Source organism: Trichophyton benhamiae (assembly GCF_000151125.1).
Source record: "Trichophyton benhamiae CBS 112371 chromosome Unknown Abenha-F-W-01a06.fp72, whole genome shotgun sequence".
In the NCBI taxonomy this organism is placed as follows: domain Eukaryota; kingdom Fungi; phylum Ascomycota; class Eurotiomycetes; order Onygenales; family Arthrodermataceae; genus Trichophyton; species Trichophyton benhamiae.
In genome coordinates this window covers 199,357-215,241 of record NW_003315105.1, presented here as the reverse complement: position 1 = coordinate 215,241, position 15,885 = coordinate 199,357, and the positions used below count along the sequence as shown (strand labels likewise).

The following is a 15,885-nucleotide window of genomic DNA, read 5'->3' as shown; positions in this document are numbered from 1 at the left end:
TGTCCGAGTATGTGTCCGAGGCCCTTGTACATTCTGCGACGCAGGATAGCCATTCGTGAAGAATACCTGCCATGACTCACAGACATGGAATATGGACCTTGAGTGTATTTGGAGATAGTGCAGCGATGTTCAAGGGGGGCAAAAAAGTATATAAATCATGGCTTGAGGCCATACATCTGTTATTCCAAGACCTTTCTTTGTATCTCAAGATCAATCAATTCCTATCACCGCTACTCTTTTTATCTACTATTGAAATACAAAGATACTCCAATACGATGCTAAATATAGCTGCGACAAATGAGGCGCATTTCAAGTGAGAATCTTGCGGACCTACCTAACATTCAACGTCTACCAAAGAGGGCCGGAATACTGACAATGTCTAAGTGCCGCTGCTTCGACATACGAAACTCGTTTCGCAGAAGCCCTTCGAATTATTGGCAACGAAGTTGGAGAACGCTCCAGATGGATTTACCCGCAATGGGGTGATACGACTGGCGATGTCAAGCCATTCAGGATGCTTGACTATGCATGCGGTGCAGGATCTATGACACGAGTGGGATATTGTCCTAGTTGCGGCTATCAACATTACGCTAATCGTATATATAGGCATTGCTACCTCATGTTTCGGAAGCCATTGGAATTGACATTTCCCAAAACATGGTTGAAGAATATAACAAAAACATTGCTGCCCTGGGGTTACCAACAAACAAAATGTTTGCTAAAAAGGGAAATCTGCTGTCAGATAAGCCGTCTGAGGGATTCTCTGAGCCAGAATATTTTAATTTCGACCTGGTAATCATCGGGTTTGCTCTCCATCATTTCAAGTCCCCCGACCTTGCTATGAAGAGGCTTGTTGAAAGACTAGCACCTGGTGGGATCTTGGTAGTGCTGGACTTCATAGAGCACTCGATCGAAGTTGAACATGGAGTTACAGCTTCTGGTTTTGGCCCTGACCTAAGACGGCAATTTGAAGACGCCGGTGTTGGGGACGGGTTTGATTACGTGTTACCAGATAGAGGAGTCATGCATGGAAAGCCTCCTAAGGAGCTGCGGTATTTCCTCGCTCGTGGGGAACGCCCGAAGAGTGTCACAACACAGAGCTAGCTATTTAGACATTCTAACTAGTCCAACGCTAATAATTTTTGACCCGTTTACTTATCCCCTTCCTATTGGATCATCTCCTTTTAAATTCTCTGAAGTGATTCTCGCCTTCTAGTTGGCCTTTTTAATTATCTCTGCACATTTTTCGCCAATTCCGTAGGCTGGCATCTGGTTGTGTCCTCCGTGCAACGTGGGCATGACACTACAGTCTGCAACTCTCAAGCCAGCAACGCCTCGTACACGCAATTTCTCGTCAAGGACCGCATTTGGATTATCTGATTTACCCATGGCACAAGTTCCGCCAGGGTGATAGCCTAAGCCCGGTTAAATAAGCATAAACATACATTTTATATGACGTAAAACTTGATAACACTTACAAGTTGTTCCATGCTCCTTGACATAAGGTATCCATTCATCTCTGGTCTTGAAGGTGTGGTGCTTGAGTTCTGGAGGCCAAGAACCCTTGATAATATCCTTCGTTCCAAGTCCTTCAGTGAGAATCTCATTCCCCAACCTGCAGGCCTCAGTAATAACAAGCATATCAAGCGGGTCATCAAGGTAGTTGCAGTCTACTGCGGGTGGATCAAGAGGGTCTGTTGATTTAAGAGTTACAGAGCCACGAGATCTAGGGCCAAAGAGTTCGGCAATGAAGGAGAAGGTATGGCTGTTTGTTGGGAAAATGTTGTAGTGTTTCGGTCCACCATAGCATTCGGTGTTGAATAGCTCAATATTTGGCTGGCATGGGGCGAGTCCCATTGGGTCTCTCCCTTCCTCACGCGGCGCATTTTTCCAGGCCGGCACATCTGCTAGGAGATCATCAACACGGGCAAAGGCAAAGGCTCCAAAAGGGAACGAAGACAAGAAACCCGACTTGCGTTCTTTCCACTCGGAGTAGGACTTTTCGAAGGCGCCTTCGTGATAGACGAGATGGTCGTTTGTGAGACCTTCCTCAGTCTCATAAAAGATAGCTACAATCTAATGATGTTTTAGCGGGTGGCTTGAAAGGCAGCTTAAGATTGGCGGGGAGAAGACATATCAGGAATATTCATGGTTCCTTTTGTTTTCCAGCCCAGGGCGCCATTTTACAACTTACGAGATGGTCCATTAGATTCTTGCCAACACCAGGGAGGTTGATTTTGCAAGGGACACCATGTTTATCGAGTTCCTCTTTTGGCCCAATTCCAGATCGCAAAAGAATAGCTGGGCTGCAATAGGCACCGCCACTAATGATAACCTCCCGTGTCGCTTGGAAAGTTCGATGCGTCTTGTCGGTGGTTGAGATGGTTGCAACCCCTGTAGCCTTCAAGCTGCCTTCACGGGGCTCAATAATAACCTTATCAACAGAGGTATTGCACAGGATAGTTACGTTATTCTTGCGATTGCCTTTGGTAAGGTAGTCAGCAGCAGTTGATCGAAGCCCCTTGTGTACAGTCCTTACAACATGGCCGCAGCCATGGGACGCTTCGCCGGTCGAGAATAAGTCTCCCTTGTATGGAATGCCTTTGGAAATGAACGAATCCAAAATCCGCTTCGAAATCGGGGCAAGATCGTGGGGTTCCGTATGAATGGGGCCTGATGTTCCATGAACACCTTCCGCGCTTTCCAGCCACGGCTTCGGATGGTATGTTTCGGCCTTACGTGTGTGTCAATAAGCGTGAGCCTTCTCTGTCTCCCTCCTTTCTTTTCCCCTTGCTATTCCCGTCTTCCTTGGAGGGCATGTAAAAAGATCAGGTAGAACACACCTTTGACATGCACTTGAAGAATTCCTCTCCGCTCCAACCCTCAAGACCCCAATCATCGTAGTCCTGTTTGCATCCACGGATGCACAAGGTGCCGTTACATCCACTACAGCCACCGAGGAATCGTCCTCTGCTTAGCTTGATTTCCCTGCCGTCCACACCTGGCATTGGATTGGTGATAATATTCCAGTCAGTTTCTGAGTCGAAGTTGTTCAACCAGCTAGGACTCCCTGTTAGTATGTATGCATGGCTGGTTTAGGAGCGCGGAAGGGTCTGTATACCCTCCCACCATATGGACATTTTCTAAATCTGCACTATCAGGCCCTGCTTCGAGGACCAATATTCTGAGGTTTGGGTCCTCTGCAAGCCGCGCAGCGACAACACAGCCTGAAGTGCCTCCCCTAACATCCAAATGTCAGCATTTTAGTGCGTGCCAGTCAGAGCTATTACTGATGGTCTTCCATACCCGCATATAATGTAGTCGTAAATCGAACTCATGGTTAATTAGCTAGCTATTTAGCACGCTGTTTCGCTGTCTTCTCTTTTTTATTCAAAACACAAGGCGATTGTCAAATGCTAGCTTCTGTTTTTGCAACTTTGACGGATTTCTGGAAGCGACTGAGGTGTGAAAAGTCGGTCTTCACCCCGCCAGGGCAGCGAACCCACTCCAGGAGCTCTCTCTCAGTAGTTTGCATGACAGTGGCAGATAGGGTTTGTTGATTGGCCAGCCAGGTGCTCTCGGGACGCTGTCAATTCTCCCTTGGACGAGGAGATCATGGTACCCCGGAAAAGTTCCATTGCACTATCGGAACTAGTAGAGGGAGATCGACGGCTTTTCTGCGCTACTGAGGTGATGCTGCTGGTGAACCTCGTATTATTTTGGCATGTGTTATGATGCCCTTCCCGCCCAGAAAGGGTAACACTATGGGGGAACTTCGAGGACGTTGCGCGGAAAAGGTACCCTCCATCTCAGTGGAAATCCGTAAACTTCATGATTATAGCTAACCAAAGGGTGACTAGTTATCGGTTGATGTCTGGCCATACAGACAACCAGGCGCTACTGCGTAGTTAGTTATTTGATCTCGTGGTTTAGTTAGCGAACAAGTTGAAGATCACCCACTACTCTTGCCTCATGGAGGCGAAAAAGGAACATCATCTGTCCTGGAAACGGCGTGGATGCCACAGTGCTATGGTGGATGCCGCCAGTATGAAAATAACAATGATGGAAACAAAATATGATCGGTAGAGAGAGGAGACTCGGATTCAACCTTCCTCGGGGCTAGCCACCTAAAGAGTTCCTCTCTATTGGCCTGGAGCGCAAGCGATGCACCCGCCCTCAGCAACGATCGATCGACGGTTTGTCTGCCTCTAATTTGATACAGCGAATAGTTACCCACCACTTCCTAATTCCCCCAGAAGCGAGAGATAACTCTGAGCAGTTGGTGCTGGGATTCTGTCTGCAGCTGGAGACGCTCAAAATGTTGCCACTAAATAGCTCGAATTGACGCTGTTGGGTTCACTAAATAGCCCACTAACTAACCAAGGTTAAGGTTAGTTACTTTGCGAGGTGTCGATGAGAGGCAGTTGTTGATAAACAAAAAGCCCTTCGGACGGAGCGCATTATTGCTTTTCCTATGTGCCGGGGACGATCTAAGCATGGCGTGACCCTTTATATAATAATAGATCAATCAGCATGGTGACTTTGATGGGTTTCGGTAGACAGGTTAACTAACTCTTCTCTGCACAGAAAATTATGGCCTTCATATCGATGAACAGGGAGTAACTGCTAAGAACAGGCGACTTTGTGGACAATGAGAAGGAGGCTCAATCTTCCATCAAAGTCACTGTCCAAGGCTTTTCTCCTGGATCGTATAGAGCCAAAATCGAGATGTGGGATTCAAAGTCAACGCCTTTCAAAAATGAGGCGTGGACAGAGTATGGAATTGGAGTTGCAGTCATCTTGCTGCGAATAGGCGCTAGGTTGAAAATTGTACGTTGGAACTGGCATGGAGATGACTTTATCATCATCCTGGTGTTGTTGTTGTGGTCGGTTAGTAGTTTCAAGGCAGACTGTTTCTCGTTGCTTTCCTCTTCCAGACCAAGATTAAAACAGACAACTAACTGTCAAGTCAGGGAGAGCTCGCGATGCTGGAATTAATAGGTATGACAGCGTGGAATGCCTATCACTCTCGACAATTCGCCGACTAAAACTTCTCGCGCAGGACAAACCGGGACCAATATCGGCCTATCAGACGCCCAAAGAGCTGCTCTTACCCCGGATGAAATTGCAACATTGGAATTTGGCACCAAATGCAACTTGGCGGGCTGGTTGATGTATACAACTCTCATCTGGTCCCTCAAAGCATGCATGCTGTTCTTTTATGCCCGGTTAACGTATGCTCGCGTCTTTTCTGCGTCCCCCATGAGCAACATAAAAGACGAAAGCTAAACCTTCTCCAGGATCGGCCTATACAAGGAGAGGATGGTCAAGATCGCTGCCATAATATGCGCATGCACATATGTTATCAGCATGGTAACCATCCTAACACACTGTCGTCCTATCGAAAAAAATTGGCAGGTCAATCCAGACCCTGGAGGTAAGTTCGACTTCTCACAGAGCGGTAGCTCATAGTCCAGCATTTCTGGGCTGACAAATATAGACCTCTGTACCCTGGGTATTCCGAACTACATTACAGTAGCAACAACGAATCTGCTGTAAGTATTCCGGTTAATGAAGAAAGAATCCAAGCTGAGAATCACATAGCACGGACATGCTTCTTCTTTCGATCCCATTACCTCTTCTGGTAAGAGTTCGGATACCACTAGCACGGCAAGTTCTTCCCCATATTCCAGATATGCTATCGATGAAGCTAATGCATTGTATTTAGAAAGATGGTCATTGGGCTCTTGCTCTGTGGAGGCCTCTTTATCATGGTCGCAACTCTTCTCCGTTGTATTTTGTCCATCGAGTCCATCCATGGTATCAATATTAGCACTATTTGGGCTATAAGAGAAAGTGTATGTTCCCACCCTCAGCGCAAACATACTATGCCCTCAGCTGCCGGCTGTCAGAACTTCAAATACTGACTTGGTGACCTTCTAGTTTGTTGCCATCCTTGCTATTAATGCGCCATGTATAAAACCAATATTCAGCCCCAGGGCCTGGACGGTTACAAACGACGACTCCTCACCCAGAGATAGCGAGAACCCATCTTCGGTTGGGACATGCAGTCATCAACTCAGCAAGATGTCTAAGTCATCCCGGTTTGACCAGTTATCTGTTCTCAGGACAGTCGACGATCACTGTAGTGAGGAGCTATCCCTTCCATACAACCAGGCGCAAATGGGATTTGCTAGCCAGCGCACTAACAGTGCGCGCGGGGCCACCGCATCTTCAGAGGACCAGTCTCTCGAGATCAACCGTTCTGCACACGGAGGCATTCATATCACTACAACATATGAGGTTACTCCTTCTGAACCTTTCGAAAAAAAGCCACAAGTATGAATTATGATACTACCGTCCTCGCAGGCATGATAGGGTCCGCTTTCTTTCATTTGTACAGCACGGAGTTGGTTTTCGTTTGGCGGCCTATGGCGCGTTTATAGGGATCTATATCTCTTCCAGGTTACGAAAGGCGGGTTTGTTCATTTCTGTATTTTCTCGTGGGTGTATGAGCTTGGGCCTATCGGGATATCCTAGGGTGGGGTGTATTGATATCACATTTCTTTTCCAAAGACTCTCGGCGTTCAAGGAAGGGTATTGTTTTGCTTGGTGCTATTCCGCCTCGGTCTTCAGATGCATTAGTTTATAATGCATGGTTTTGCTCAGGAACGCATTGGTGACATCAGCAGTCAGTCAGCTAGATTCCATCTCAATGGAGATAAAATAGACTAGACTGGCAGTAACGTCGATTGCTTAGTCTATTTGCCACTTCAACCACTATTGTGGTAACATTATTACTGTCCACATGATAGTTCATAAAGTTCGTTGACTTTTTTGTAAGAGGTGAGTGTATCAAGTCATTCAACTTCAAACCACAGATAGGTTAACACAGTTCTGGTCTATTGTGACTGACTCATGGCTGATGGCAAAGTCTGGCACACCGTACTCCGTACGAAGTAAAAGGCTCCGATTGATCTATATTTAAATAGTGATCAGTAAAAACTCAAGCCCAGGTTCCCAGGTTCTTGGATTCACACGGAACGCTTGGACCCTAAGGAGACGTTGAATTGCAGAGCATGTATCAACTTTGGACCTCAAACAAGGCCATGTATGATCTGCTATTGGCTATATGGAGTGTAATGGCCTTGAGAGTCCCCACCGTTCTACCAAGCCGGTTGTTGTTGGATAGGCAGTGATCTCAGATTTTATCTCTGCTCTACTGTGAGCTGGCTGCTAGTTGCCTCTAAATTGGGGGCCATGTCCAAGGCCATTTCGTGGTCACAGCGCTTTGTTACTCATGTTGTACCGCATCTCTGACTGGGCAATCGGAATCGTTCACCGAGAACCATTGCATGGAAGGCTTCCACTTTAATCACTGCGTTCTAGGGTCCGTCAGATATCAGTATATCATCTGGCATGATACTGGTCATCGGCAAGCTTATATGAAATATGAACCTCCGGAAAGTCCATAGTGAATACGCAGATCTATGATCATTCCCGAAGGCTGTATTCTTTCTTCAGGCAATTGTGAGGTGTTGTCTCTTCTCATTGCTGCGGATACTCGACTGTTCCGAGGCGACTATCCGGTCGTCCCATATACACGCGCGAAACAACGCTACCGGTACCTATGACATTGTAACGTAGTAGCTAAACAACGCCTAGCTGATGCCCGGCAGACGACATAGACGCCGTAGGCAATGTTAGAGAACAGGAGATGTCGTCAACAGAAGATGAAGACGAGAGGAACCGTCGATGTAATTCGTGTTTCTCTATTGGATAGAGCAGCGTTAAAGCGGCAAGGTTTATCGCCGCATCAGGCTTAGCGTCGGCTTCAGGCTCTCCCATCAACAACCAGCAATTTATCAACTTTCGAGAAACGACAAAGACAAGCCATCGTCGGACTCCCCTGATATCGCAACCCTCTCGACCGGCCCGCGTCTGTGGTGGACTATTTTGCTCTCGACGGGCGTTAAATGGTTCATTGACCAGGGTCACCATGCAGAAGTGCCGCGCCGTGCAGAGCGCCTTAAGCCCCAAGGCCGCCCTCCCAATATCGGCTCCCGTGCGAGCTCAACCTCACATCCAGCGCAGGAACATACAGGATGTCTTCATTACCCGGACTGGATCTCCAATTATAAAGGTGCAGGGCGGACGGTATGTATTTCCTAGGCCTAGAGTGGCGCCAATGGCAACGGAGGGAAGGGCGGCACTTTCGCTAACGTCGGAATCGTCACTAGGTCGTCTCTCGGAGGTATGCCTGCGAACAACATATATGCAATTGGCAGTCCATAGATACTAAAAATCATATCAATTTACAGGACACACTGCTACCGTTTTCGGCGCAACCGGTTTCTTGGGTCGTTATATCGTGAACAGACTTGGTATGGGGAAACCGCATCACGCCTGGATGGGATGGATGGCTGATATTGTTATTTCACAGCACGTCAAGGATGCACCGTTATCGTCCCATACCGGGAGGAGATGACCAAACGACACCTAAAGGTTACTGGAGATCTGGGCAGAGTCGTTTTCATGGTATGCATGCGAAATACTCCGATTGGTATATACTATTTGCTGAACGACAGTAACAGGAATATGACCTCCGCAACACCCAATCGATCGAGGAGAGCGTACGCCATTCTGACATTGTCTATAACCTGATCGGCCGAAACTATCCCACGAAGTAAGAATCCCCAGTGCGCTGAACTAACATTACCACGATATTAATAACTTGGTATAGGAACTTCTCTTACGAGGATATCCACGTTGAAGGGACAGAACGAATTGTGGAATCTGTTGCCAAATATGACGTTGACCGATACGTCCATGTTTCCTCCTACAACGCTAGTCTTGACTCCCCTTCGGAATTCTTCAGGACCAAGGCTCAGGGTGAAAACGTTGCAAGATCTATTTTTCCCGAGACTACTATCGTCAGGCCAGCCCCGATGTTCGGATTTGAGGACAGGCTTCTGCACAGACTTGCCGGAGTTACCAACATCTTCACTTCCAATCACATGCAGGAGCGATACTGGCCAGTTCACGTAAGTTTCCCTCTAGCATATTAACAGAAATCCCATTTCTGACTGGATCATAGGCTATTGATGTTGGTCGGGCTCTTGAAATCATGCTCATGGAAGAATGGACCACTGCCCAGACTTTCGAGCTCTACGGTCCCAAGAACTACTCTACCAAGGAGATTTCTGAGCTTGTTGACCGTGAAATCATCAAGAAGCGCCGACACATCAACGTTCCAAAGGCTATCATGAAGCCTGCTGCTTACTGGTTGAACAGACTCCTCTGGTGGCCCATCACATCTGCTGATGAAGTTGAACGGGAATTCATTGACCAGCAAATCGACCCAACCGCGAAGACCTTCAAGGACTTGGGAATTGAACCGACTGATCTCAACACCCTTACTTTCCACTACTTGGTATGCACTTTAAAGCCGTCCGTACTCCTTGAGATTCTTACTAACTTCTCAATTACAGCTTGGATACAGAAGCTCCCAGTACGCAGATCTACCGCCAGCTACCGAGCGGGAGCTCAGGGAGGAGAGAAAATACCTCCATGTTCTGGACTCTCAATAAACTGGTATTATACCATAGTTCTTCTTGCATTTTTAGATCTTGTATGTATGTACACACAGTGTCTTTCTGACGCCCTCAAATTTCTTTATCTTGTACCTTGTACATTCCAGTTAGTTCATGCACGGGTCACAAATGGCACCCCTCTAGTAGACTATGGCTTCCAAGTCCCTACGTTCTTCCCTAAATGCTCATCTCCATCCCGCCTGAGAACCAGTCAATGGTCGCAGGCTATCCACTACAAATATGGACCTAACTCGAAAGAACAGCATCATCAAGGCTTTCGCCTGTATCGACAGCCGGCCTCTAGTACCTATATCTAGACAAATAACCGATGGAATCCATGGGCACCCAAGGTTCAGCTAAAGGCCCCGGTTATCTCTATCAATCTTCCCAGTCCAGCTTGAAAGCGACAACTTTAATCCTTTCGCCCAAAACCTTCATTGAGATATACTACTCCTAGCTATACAGATGCAGTGCCATCCGAGTGACCGTCCTTTAGACAGCGAACTCGATGTTCTTTTTGAAAGAGGTGTTAAGGATGAGGATACCTGTTGTGCCGTTTGTGGTGTTCCGATAATCGTGGTGAGTTGGATTTTATATCAGTATCATACTATGTTGTTCCATTTGTTAACTACCAACCTATCTTATGCAATTAAAGGCCCCCCGTGAACTTAGAGAAAAGAATTACAGAAGATACGAGTGGTGGACTCCATGCGCAATCCATGCTGAGGGCTACGAGTATGATTCCGTACCTGGTGGGAATGTCTGGATTGGCCGACCTGGTCACGACGTACCGGTAGAAGTATACGGTGCAGATGGTTTAGCTACCCTTTTCAACACTGAACCCCAACGACTGGTTACCTAATAAATAAAGGCCTAATTGATTCTGTTAGATCTCGAAATTGAGGATATCTATCGCGGGCCCTCAGAGCAGACAAAACTGGTGAATTATACCCTACAGGGTAAGGCATATATTGTGCTTCACCCAAAATGTCTAGACATGATGCAACGCCTACGTTCTTACCGTACTACGCTTCGTCGCCACGGAGTGGCTATAACAGGGCCAAGAACCCTCAGCCAATTCTATGAGGTGTTACAAAATCGGGTATGCGCATCTAAAAATCGTGCTCTACAATATTCGGTTACCATTCGTAAGCCATTGGAGCCACACTTTTACTACTTTAGACGAGCTTGCATTTGTGAAGCGCGATGGCCAATTGGTATTCCAGAAGTCTTTGTATGCCTCTCGATTCCCACTCTCAGGTTACTTTCTCATGCTTATTTTCAATCCGCAGGAATATGAAGTAGAACCATACCCCATACAAAACCTTACATCTGAAATTCTGAGCTATCTTCAGCCTCTTCCTGAAGGCCGCCGGTCTGGCTTTTCTGAGAAGTCCATATTGATGAAGAAGCTTCCAACGGAGATAATTGAGCACATCTGCCTCCATCTCCACCCGTTTGCTGGCCCTGGGGTGGCATGCACCTACGAATTATCACCAAATATCTGGCGTGATCTTCTATTCCGTCAACAGCTTCTTCCATGGCTCTGGGATCTAGATCCAGCCATCCTCGAAAGTCAGCCATTACAACATAGTAACAGCCAACCTTCATACTCTAAAGATGACTTCTGGGACTGGGAGCAACTCGTCCGGAAGCTTGCTCAAGTGGAGGCCTTCGAGCCAGGAAATTCGTTAGAAAATGCTCCACTACGCATAAGAAATCGAAAAAGGATATGGAGGCTGTTAGATGAAGGCAGACGTTTTCATATAGAGGATTGGAGATGGGATGGAAAGTACCAGAAAGAGCTTGACCTGTTTACGAACGTTGCGAGGCATCCGGTTTGATATTAGCAAGGGATGAAGATCTCAATGTGCTTAGTGGTCGCCCACGTAGATAGCAAGGAACTCGAGAGTTAATATGTAAGAAGACTCAATCTATATTCTATTCACAGCATTTTGAACCTAAAAACTTACAATTGGAAATTGATGGTTTCAACCCTGTACCTCCTTTTTCAGCCTCGGCAATTCTGGCTCAAGAGTAGCAAGCATCTCTCGGTGAGCTTCTTTCTCAGGCTGTGTAAGTATTCTTGATTGTTGTCCTAGTGTCATTAGCCGGTCCCCAACCACCAGGTAACACATCCATACTTAGATTTGTATACAAACGCACCGCCATAGGCTCTTGGATGTCAGGATATGTAGCTTAACTAGTCGTCCAGCATCCGTTTAATTATTGGCGCTGCAAATTCTGCTTGTAACTACTCCTTAACAAGCTCATCGTTATCAGGAAATACACACGGATATTTGTTCGAATATTGCTTTTAACCAATCATTTCATCTTCGGCTGCTATCGTTTGACATATAACTAATTACTTAGCTATTTGACCCTAGTTAATGATTTTGCGGCTGCTCAACATCTTGAAATATAACAAAAAGCTCACGAATATCTCAACTTCTCTTTCTGTAACTCAGTATGCGTTCCAGAGCATGCTATTCATTACCCTGCCCTTATAGTCTCTGTCTGCCGTATTTGATGCTGCAAAGGCTCGTTCCTTGTGTCAGCATGTCAACTGCTACAACTCGGTTGTATGAATGTACCATCGATGTCGAGGACCCAAACGGTTATCACACGGGACGATACTTTCCAGTGATATTGGGGAATGAGTTCAAGGGCGGTAGATACCGTGTTCTGCATAAGCTTGGATGGGGTGGATTCGCAACTGTCTGGCTGGCGAGAGATAACCTGTATAGTTGGCTCCGTCTTCGTAGCCGGAATGACAGAGCTGGAACTAAATGACAAATAGGACCTCCTCCAATGTGGCCGTGAGGATTATCAATATGAACGATAGCTCCCAAGAGTTCAAAGTTCTACACCACCTTCAACATTCAAGCGTTGCCCAGGCAAATGTTGACCACCCAGGTCGTGCTTCAGTGCTCCAGCTCCTTGACCACTTTGAGCTCGCAACTCCATACATGGGTTTGGTATTCCCGGTCATGGGCATGGACCTTCGGTCTCGGATAGACGCTCAGCGCGGACAACGCTTGCCAAAGCAGGCTGCGTTAAACGTCGGTTACCAAGTAGCCCTCGGCCTGGACTACCTCTGGAAATGCGGCATTGCACATGGAGGTAAAGCATGCTGCTACCCTATAACTTGAAGAGGGCTGCTACTCATAATTATAAAGATTTATATTCTCAAAATATCCTCTACTCTGCACCTGCTGTATCTCGAATATCGGAAGATAAGATTATGCCTTACTTGGGAAATCCGGTGACTGGCAGGGTTCGAATGACAGACGGCCAAAGCCCTCCGCCTTCGATGCCTCCTTATTTGGTCCGGCCAGCTTCGATCCGCGGTGACGATGTGGACGTTAAGATTGCTGACTTAGGGAACGGTAAATATTCAAATCTGTCAAAAGGCTTTTTTTTCAAGGTACTAATTAACACCCACACAGCATTCTTTCACGAGAACCCACCAAGTCGCTTGTCCACTCCCTGGCATGTGCGCGCACCTGAGTCGGTCTATGCGCAACCTCTGGATAGGAATGTCGATATGTGGAGCATTGGCTGTTTAGTCAGTATCTAGCTGCCTCAAAAAGGCGTGAGAAAACTGCTGACAGGAAGATTTCCAAGATATTTGAAATTATCACCGGAAGGACATTCATGGATGCATTCTTAGCAGACCGGATGGACATGATCGTTGGCTTGAAACGAGTCCTTGGACAGCCGCCATTAATGTGGCGTAATGCCTTGGAAAGCAATGTTCGAAATATGCTTGATAGTACCCCCGCCCGAGATATGGGATTCTACCAGTATCTTGAACTCAACTACAATCAGGATGACGCTAAGCTCTTAGCTCTCGATGGCTATGAAGACGAAGAAGAATTTCCCATCGAAGAATCCGAGAAGCTGCCGCCAGAGTTTAGTAAGACAGACCTGGCGTCTTTGACGGAGATTTTATCTGGACCGCTCAGTTATGAACCCCAAGGGAGAGGTACCCCAGCGTCTCTACTCAGATCTCTTTCTCTCGCCTGGATAAGTGACATGATTTGATTGGCGTAGACTCTTGGTATGGGAGCGAGCCGAGAGGTTCGCCAGGTGGCTGTGGGATGAAGGCTTTACGAACTTTTGGTTTATAAGGTATGGAGTACTGTTTCATCAGCTCACCTCATTCATACTACAGGAATTGTGTAAAGATGGTATATATATGCTGGCTGCATATTTCTAACTATCTAACTTCCCACGAACCTTCGCTGTGTGAACTGTGCGCGATTCATCGAATGACGAAGGCGTACATTGGAGCCGCAGCCGCACTCATTTTCCAACGGGGACCATCTCGTCTAAGTTCCCTCGACTTACATACACGGTTCAACCTGGATACAATCTATTGGCCTACTGACACACCCGCAGTGGAGATATAGACCCTATGCCGAACAGTTCCGCTCATGGATTCTCCTATGGTAGGGGATATAGTCCGTACCGGGGTATTGTGATATAAGCAGGCACCGGGTGTCATGCCAGTGGACACAACATGCTTACTCCGTACAGTCACAGCATTACGCTGGTGTTGATAGCAGTGGGTGTGCTAGTCGTCGTTCACGGAGATGATGAAGTCCATCGATCCCGAAGAGGCCTGATAATACACGGGATACAATGAATACATAGCTATTGAAAATATCTATATAATGAAGTAGATATCTGGCACAGTTTAGCGGCTTCCGAGGTACCGCGGTCAAGCTTAGTTATTACATTAGCCTAATTAATACCTTCTTACCAAACACTGATCTTTCTTGCAAGTTAATTACTTATGTATCCGCCAGTTTTTAATCATGTCTCTATTACCTGTTACCAAAGAGATCCCGATATATTTCCTTAAAACAAAATCAACTCCTCATGATGGCTACGAGGAGCACTTTTCGCCGTCCAAGGGCTTCAAGCCGTGTTTCATCCCGGTCTTGGAACACAAATTAAACCACAATAACCTACAAAAGGTGAAAGACTTGATCCTCTCGGGTGCCGTGGCTAAACAGTATGGTGGAATAATATTCACTAGCCAGAGGGCAGTTGAAGGATTCTCTCGGATGGTACAGGATGAGGTAGGGAGTAAGTGTCGGCCGTCTACGCTGCTGGATATAGGATATGGCGGCTAACAGAGTCTCTCTTCGCTCGTTATTAGAAAACCACACCGTAACCCTCTCTCACTCTCTGTCGTTTTACTCCGTGGGCCCAGCAACGTATAGGTCTCTCAAGTCACTGTGCGATGTCTACTTCCCGCATTCGCAGGTTATAGGCGAAGAGGCAGGCACCGGAGAGAAACTCTCTGGCCTAATTCTCGCCCATTATAACGGTCTACAGCGGAATACATCAGATGAAAATGGGCCTTCGGGGGGTATAAGGGAAAAGCTACCTCTTCTTTTCCTTGTTGGCGAACAGCATCGTGATATAATACCGAAGACACTCATGTCGCCGTCTCTAGACGAAGAAGAGCGCATCGGAGTTGCTACGATGGTTGTCTATGAGACCGGAGTCATGGAGAGCTTTGGGCAGGATTTTCTAGCAGCTCTTGAGATGGAGGAACGGGCTGATAAGGCCAATATATCTGCGGGAAATACCAGTCTGCATAAACAGTTAATATGGGTTGTGGTATTCTCACCTTCAGGGTGTAAGGTAATGCTGCAACATTTAGGACTCCTAGAGGAAGATCAGCCAGAAGACCATACGTCTTCAGTACAGGCCCCTGGAAAGAAGAGGACACCGAGCAGGTGGTCAAGGTTTGACTATCGAATTGCAACCATTGGGCCGACTACGAGGGACCATTTGGTCTCCAATTTTGGGGTCCAACCGGACGTATGTGCTGAGAAGCCTTCCCCTGGCGGCCTGTGGGAGGGAATTGAGCCTATTATAGAAGAGTGGAAAAGGTCTAGAGAGCAAGACAGATAACCTCATTAAGTATAGACCGTTCAAATCCGAAAACTCATTCATTAAATGCTGGAATTAACATCAAAAGTCAAAGACAGTGTAAGTGTAACATTATGTGGCTATGGAAGTTGATATCTCAAAACAGCATTACCGACAAACTATCTATAAAACGAGGCACTAATCAAAATTCCAAAGCATATAGACATTGATTCAAGACTGCAATGATATAGGCTACTGTCAAAGATAGCGGATTTCCCTAGGCCCAGCCATTTGTACCTTAAATCGCACACTGCGTGTGGTTTCCACATTTCTTTTTCAATATTTGTAGAACGAAAAAATGGGAAATAGAGAACAGGCGGTGGAGAGATTGTTAGTTAGA

The 15,885-nt window shown here is 46.7% G+C and overlaps 8 protein-coding genes across 8 annotated transcripts; 5 read left to right on the top strand and 3 right to left on the bottom strand.

Annotated features, from left to right (window-relative positions):
• Nucleotides 1-71: 71 nt before the first annotated feature.
• On the top strand, nucleotides 72-1,104 carry ARB_07512 (uncharacterized protein; the record flags this gene model as incomplete). The annotated part of the gene is made up of 3 exons (XM_003014161.1): nucleotides 72-313; nucleotides 385-526; nucleotides 607-1,104. The coding sequence occupies 3 exons, from the start codon at nucleotides 72-74 to the stop codon at nucleotides 1,102-1,104; spliced, it is 882 nt and encodes a 293-aa protein (XP_003014207.1).
• Nucleotides 1,105-1,212: 108 nt separating this feature from the next.
• Nucleotides 1,213-3,008, bottom strand: ARB_07511 (choline dehydrogenase, putative; the record flags this gene model as incomplete). The annotated part of the gene is made up of 4 exons (XM_003014160.1): nucleotides 1,213-1,415; nucleotides 1,479-2,076; nucleotides 2,195-2,734; nucleotides 2,844-3,008. 4 exons carry the CDS (start codon nucleotides 3,006-3,008, stop codon nucleotides 1,213-1,215), a joined length of 1,506 nt encoding a protein of 501 aa, XP_003014206.1.
• Nucleotides 3,009-4,664: 1,656 nt separating this feature from the next.
• ARB_07510 (uncharacterized protein) lies at nucleotides 4,665-5,210 on the bottom strand (the record flags this gene model as incomplete). The annotated part of the gene is made up of 2 exons (XM_003014159.1): nucleotides 4,665-4,961; nucleotides 5,115-5,210. 2 exons carry the CDS (start codon nucleotides 5,208-5,210, stop codon nucleotides 4,665-4,667), a joined length of 393 nt encoding a protein of 130 aa, XP_003014205.1.
• Nucleotides 5,211-5,525: 315 nt separating this feature from the next.
• ARB_07509 (uncharacterized protein) lies at nucleotides 5,526-5,885 on the bottom strand (the record flags this gene model as incomplete). The annotated part of the gene is made up of 1 exon (XM_003014158.1): nucleotides 5,526-5,885. The coding sequence occupies one exon, from the start codon at nucleotides 5,883-5,885 to the stop codon at nucleotides 5,526-5,528; it is 360 nt and encodes a 119-aa protein (XP_003014204.1).
• Nucleotides 5,886-7,717: 1,832 nt separating this feature from the next.
• ARB_07508 (uncharacterized protein) lies at nucleotides 7,718-9,910 on the top strand (the record flags this gene model as incomplete). Its single annotated transcript, XM_003014157.1, has 6 exons — nucleotides 7,718-7,757; nucleotides 7,859-8,157; nucleotides 8,179-8,254; nucleotides 8,444-8,633; nucleotides 8,744-9,044; nucleotides 9,098-9,910. 6 exons carry the CDS (start codon nucleotides 7,718-7,720, stop codon nucleotides 9,908-9,910), a joined length of 1,719 nt encoding a protein of 572 aa, XP_003014203.1.
• A 954-nt stretch (nucleotides 9,911-10,864) lies between these two features.
• Nucleotides 10,865-11,437, top strand: ARB_07507 (uncharacterized protein; the record flags this gene model as incomplete). Its single annotated transcript, XM_003014156.1, has 1 exon — nucleotides 10,865-11,437. The coding sequence occupies one exon, from the start codon at nucleotides 10,865-10,867 to the stop codon at nucleotides 11,435-11,437; it is 573 nt and encodes a 190-aa protein (XP_003014202.1).
• Nucleotides 11,438-12,152: 715 nt separating this feature from the next.
• On the top strand, nucleotides 12,153-13,640 carry ARB_07506 (uncharacterized protein; the record flags this gene model as incomplete). Its single annotated transcript, XM_003014155.1, has 4 exons — nucleotides 12,153-12,334; nucleotides 12,394-12,716; nucleotides 12,773-12,982; nucleotides 13,174-13,640. 4 exons carry the CDS (start codon nucleotides 12,153-12,155, stop codon nucleotides 13,638-13,640), a joined length of 1,182 nt encoding a protein of 393 aa, XP_003014201.1.
• Nucleotides 13,641-14,416: 776 nt separating this feature from the next.
• ARB_07505 (uroporphyrinogen-III synthase (UroS), putative) lies at nucleotides 14,417-15,527 on the top strand (the record flags this gene model as incomplete). Its single annotated transcript, XM_003014154.1, has 2 exons — nucleotides 14,417-14,690; nucleotides 14,878-15,527. The coding sequence occupies 2 exons, from the start codon at nucleotides 14,417-14,419 to the stop codon at nucleotides 15,525-15,527; spliced, it is 924 nt and encodes a 307-aa protein (XP_003014200.1).
• Nucleotides 15,528-15,885: the final 358 nt, after the last annotated feature.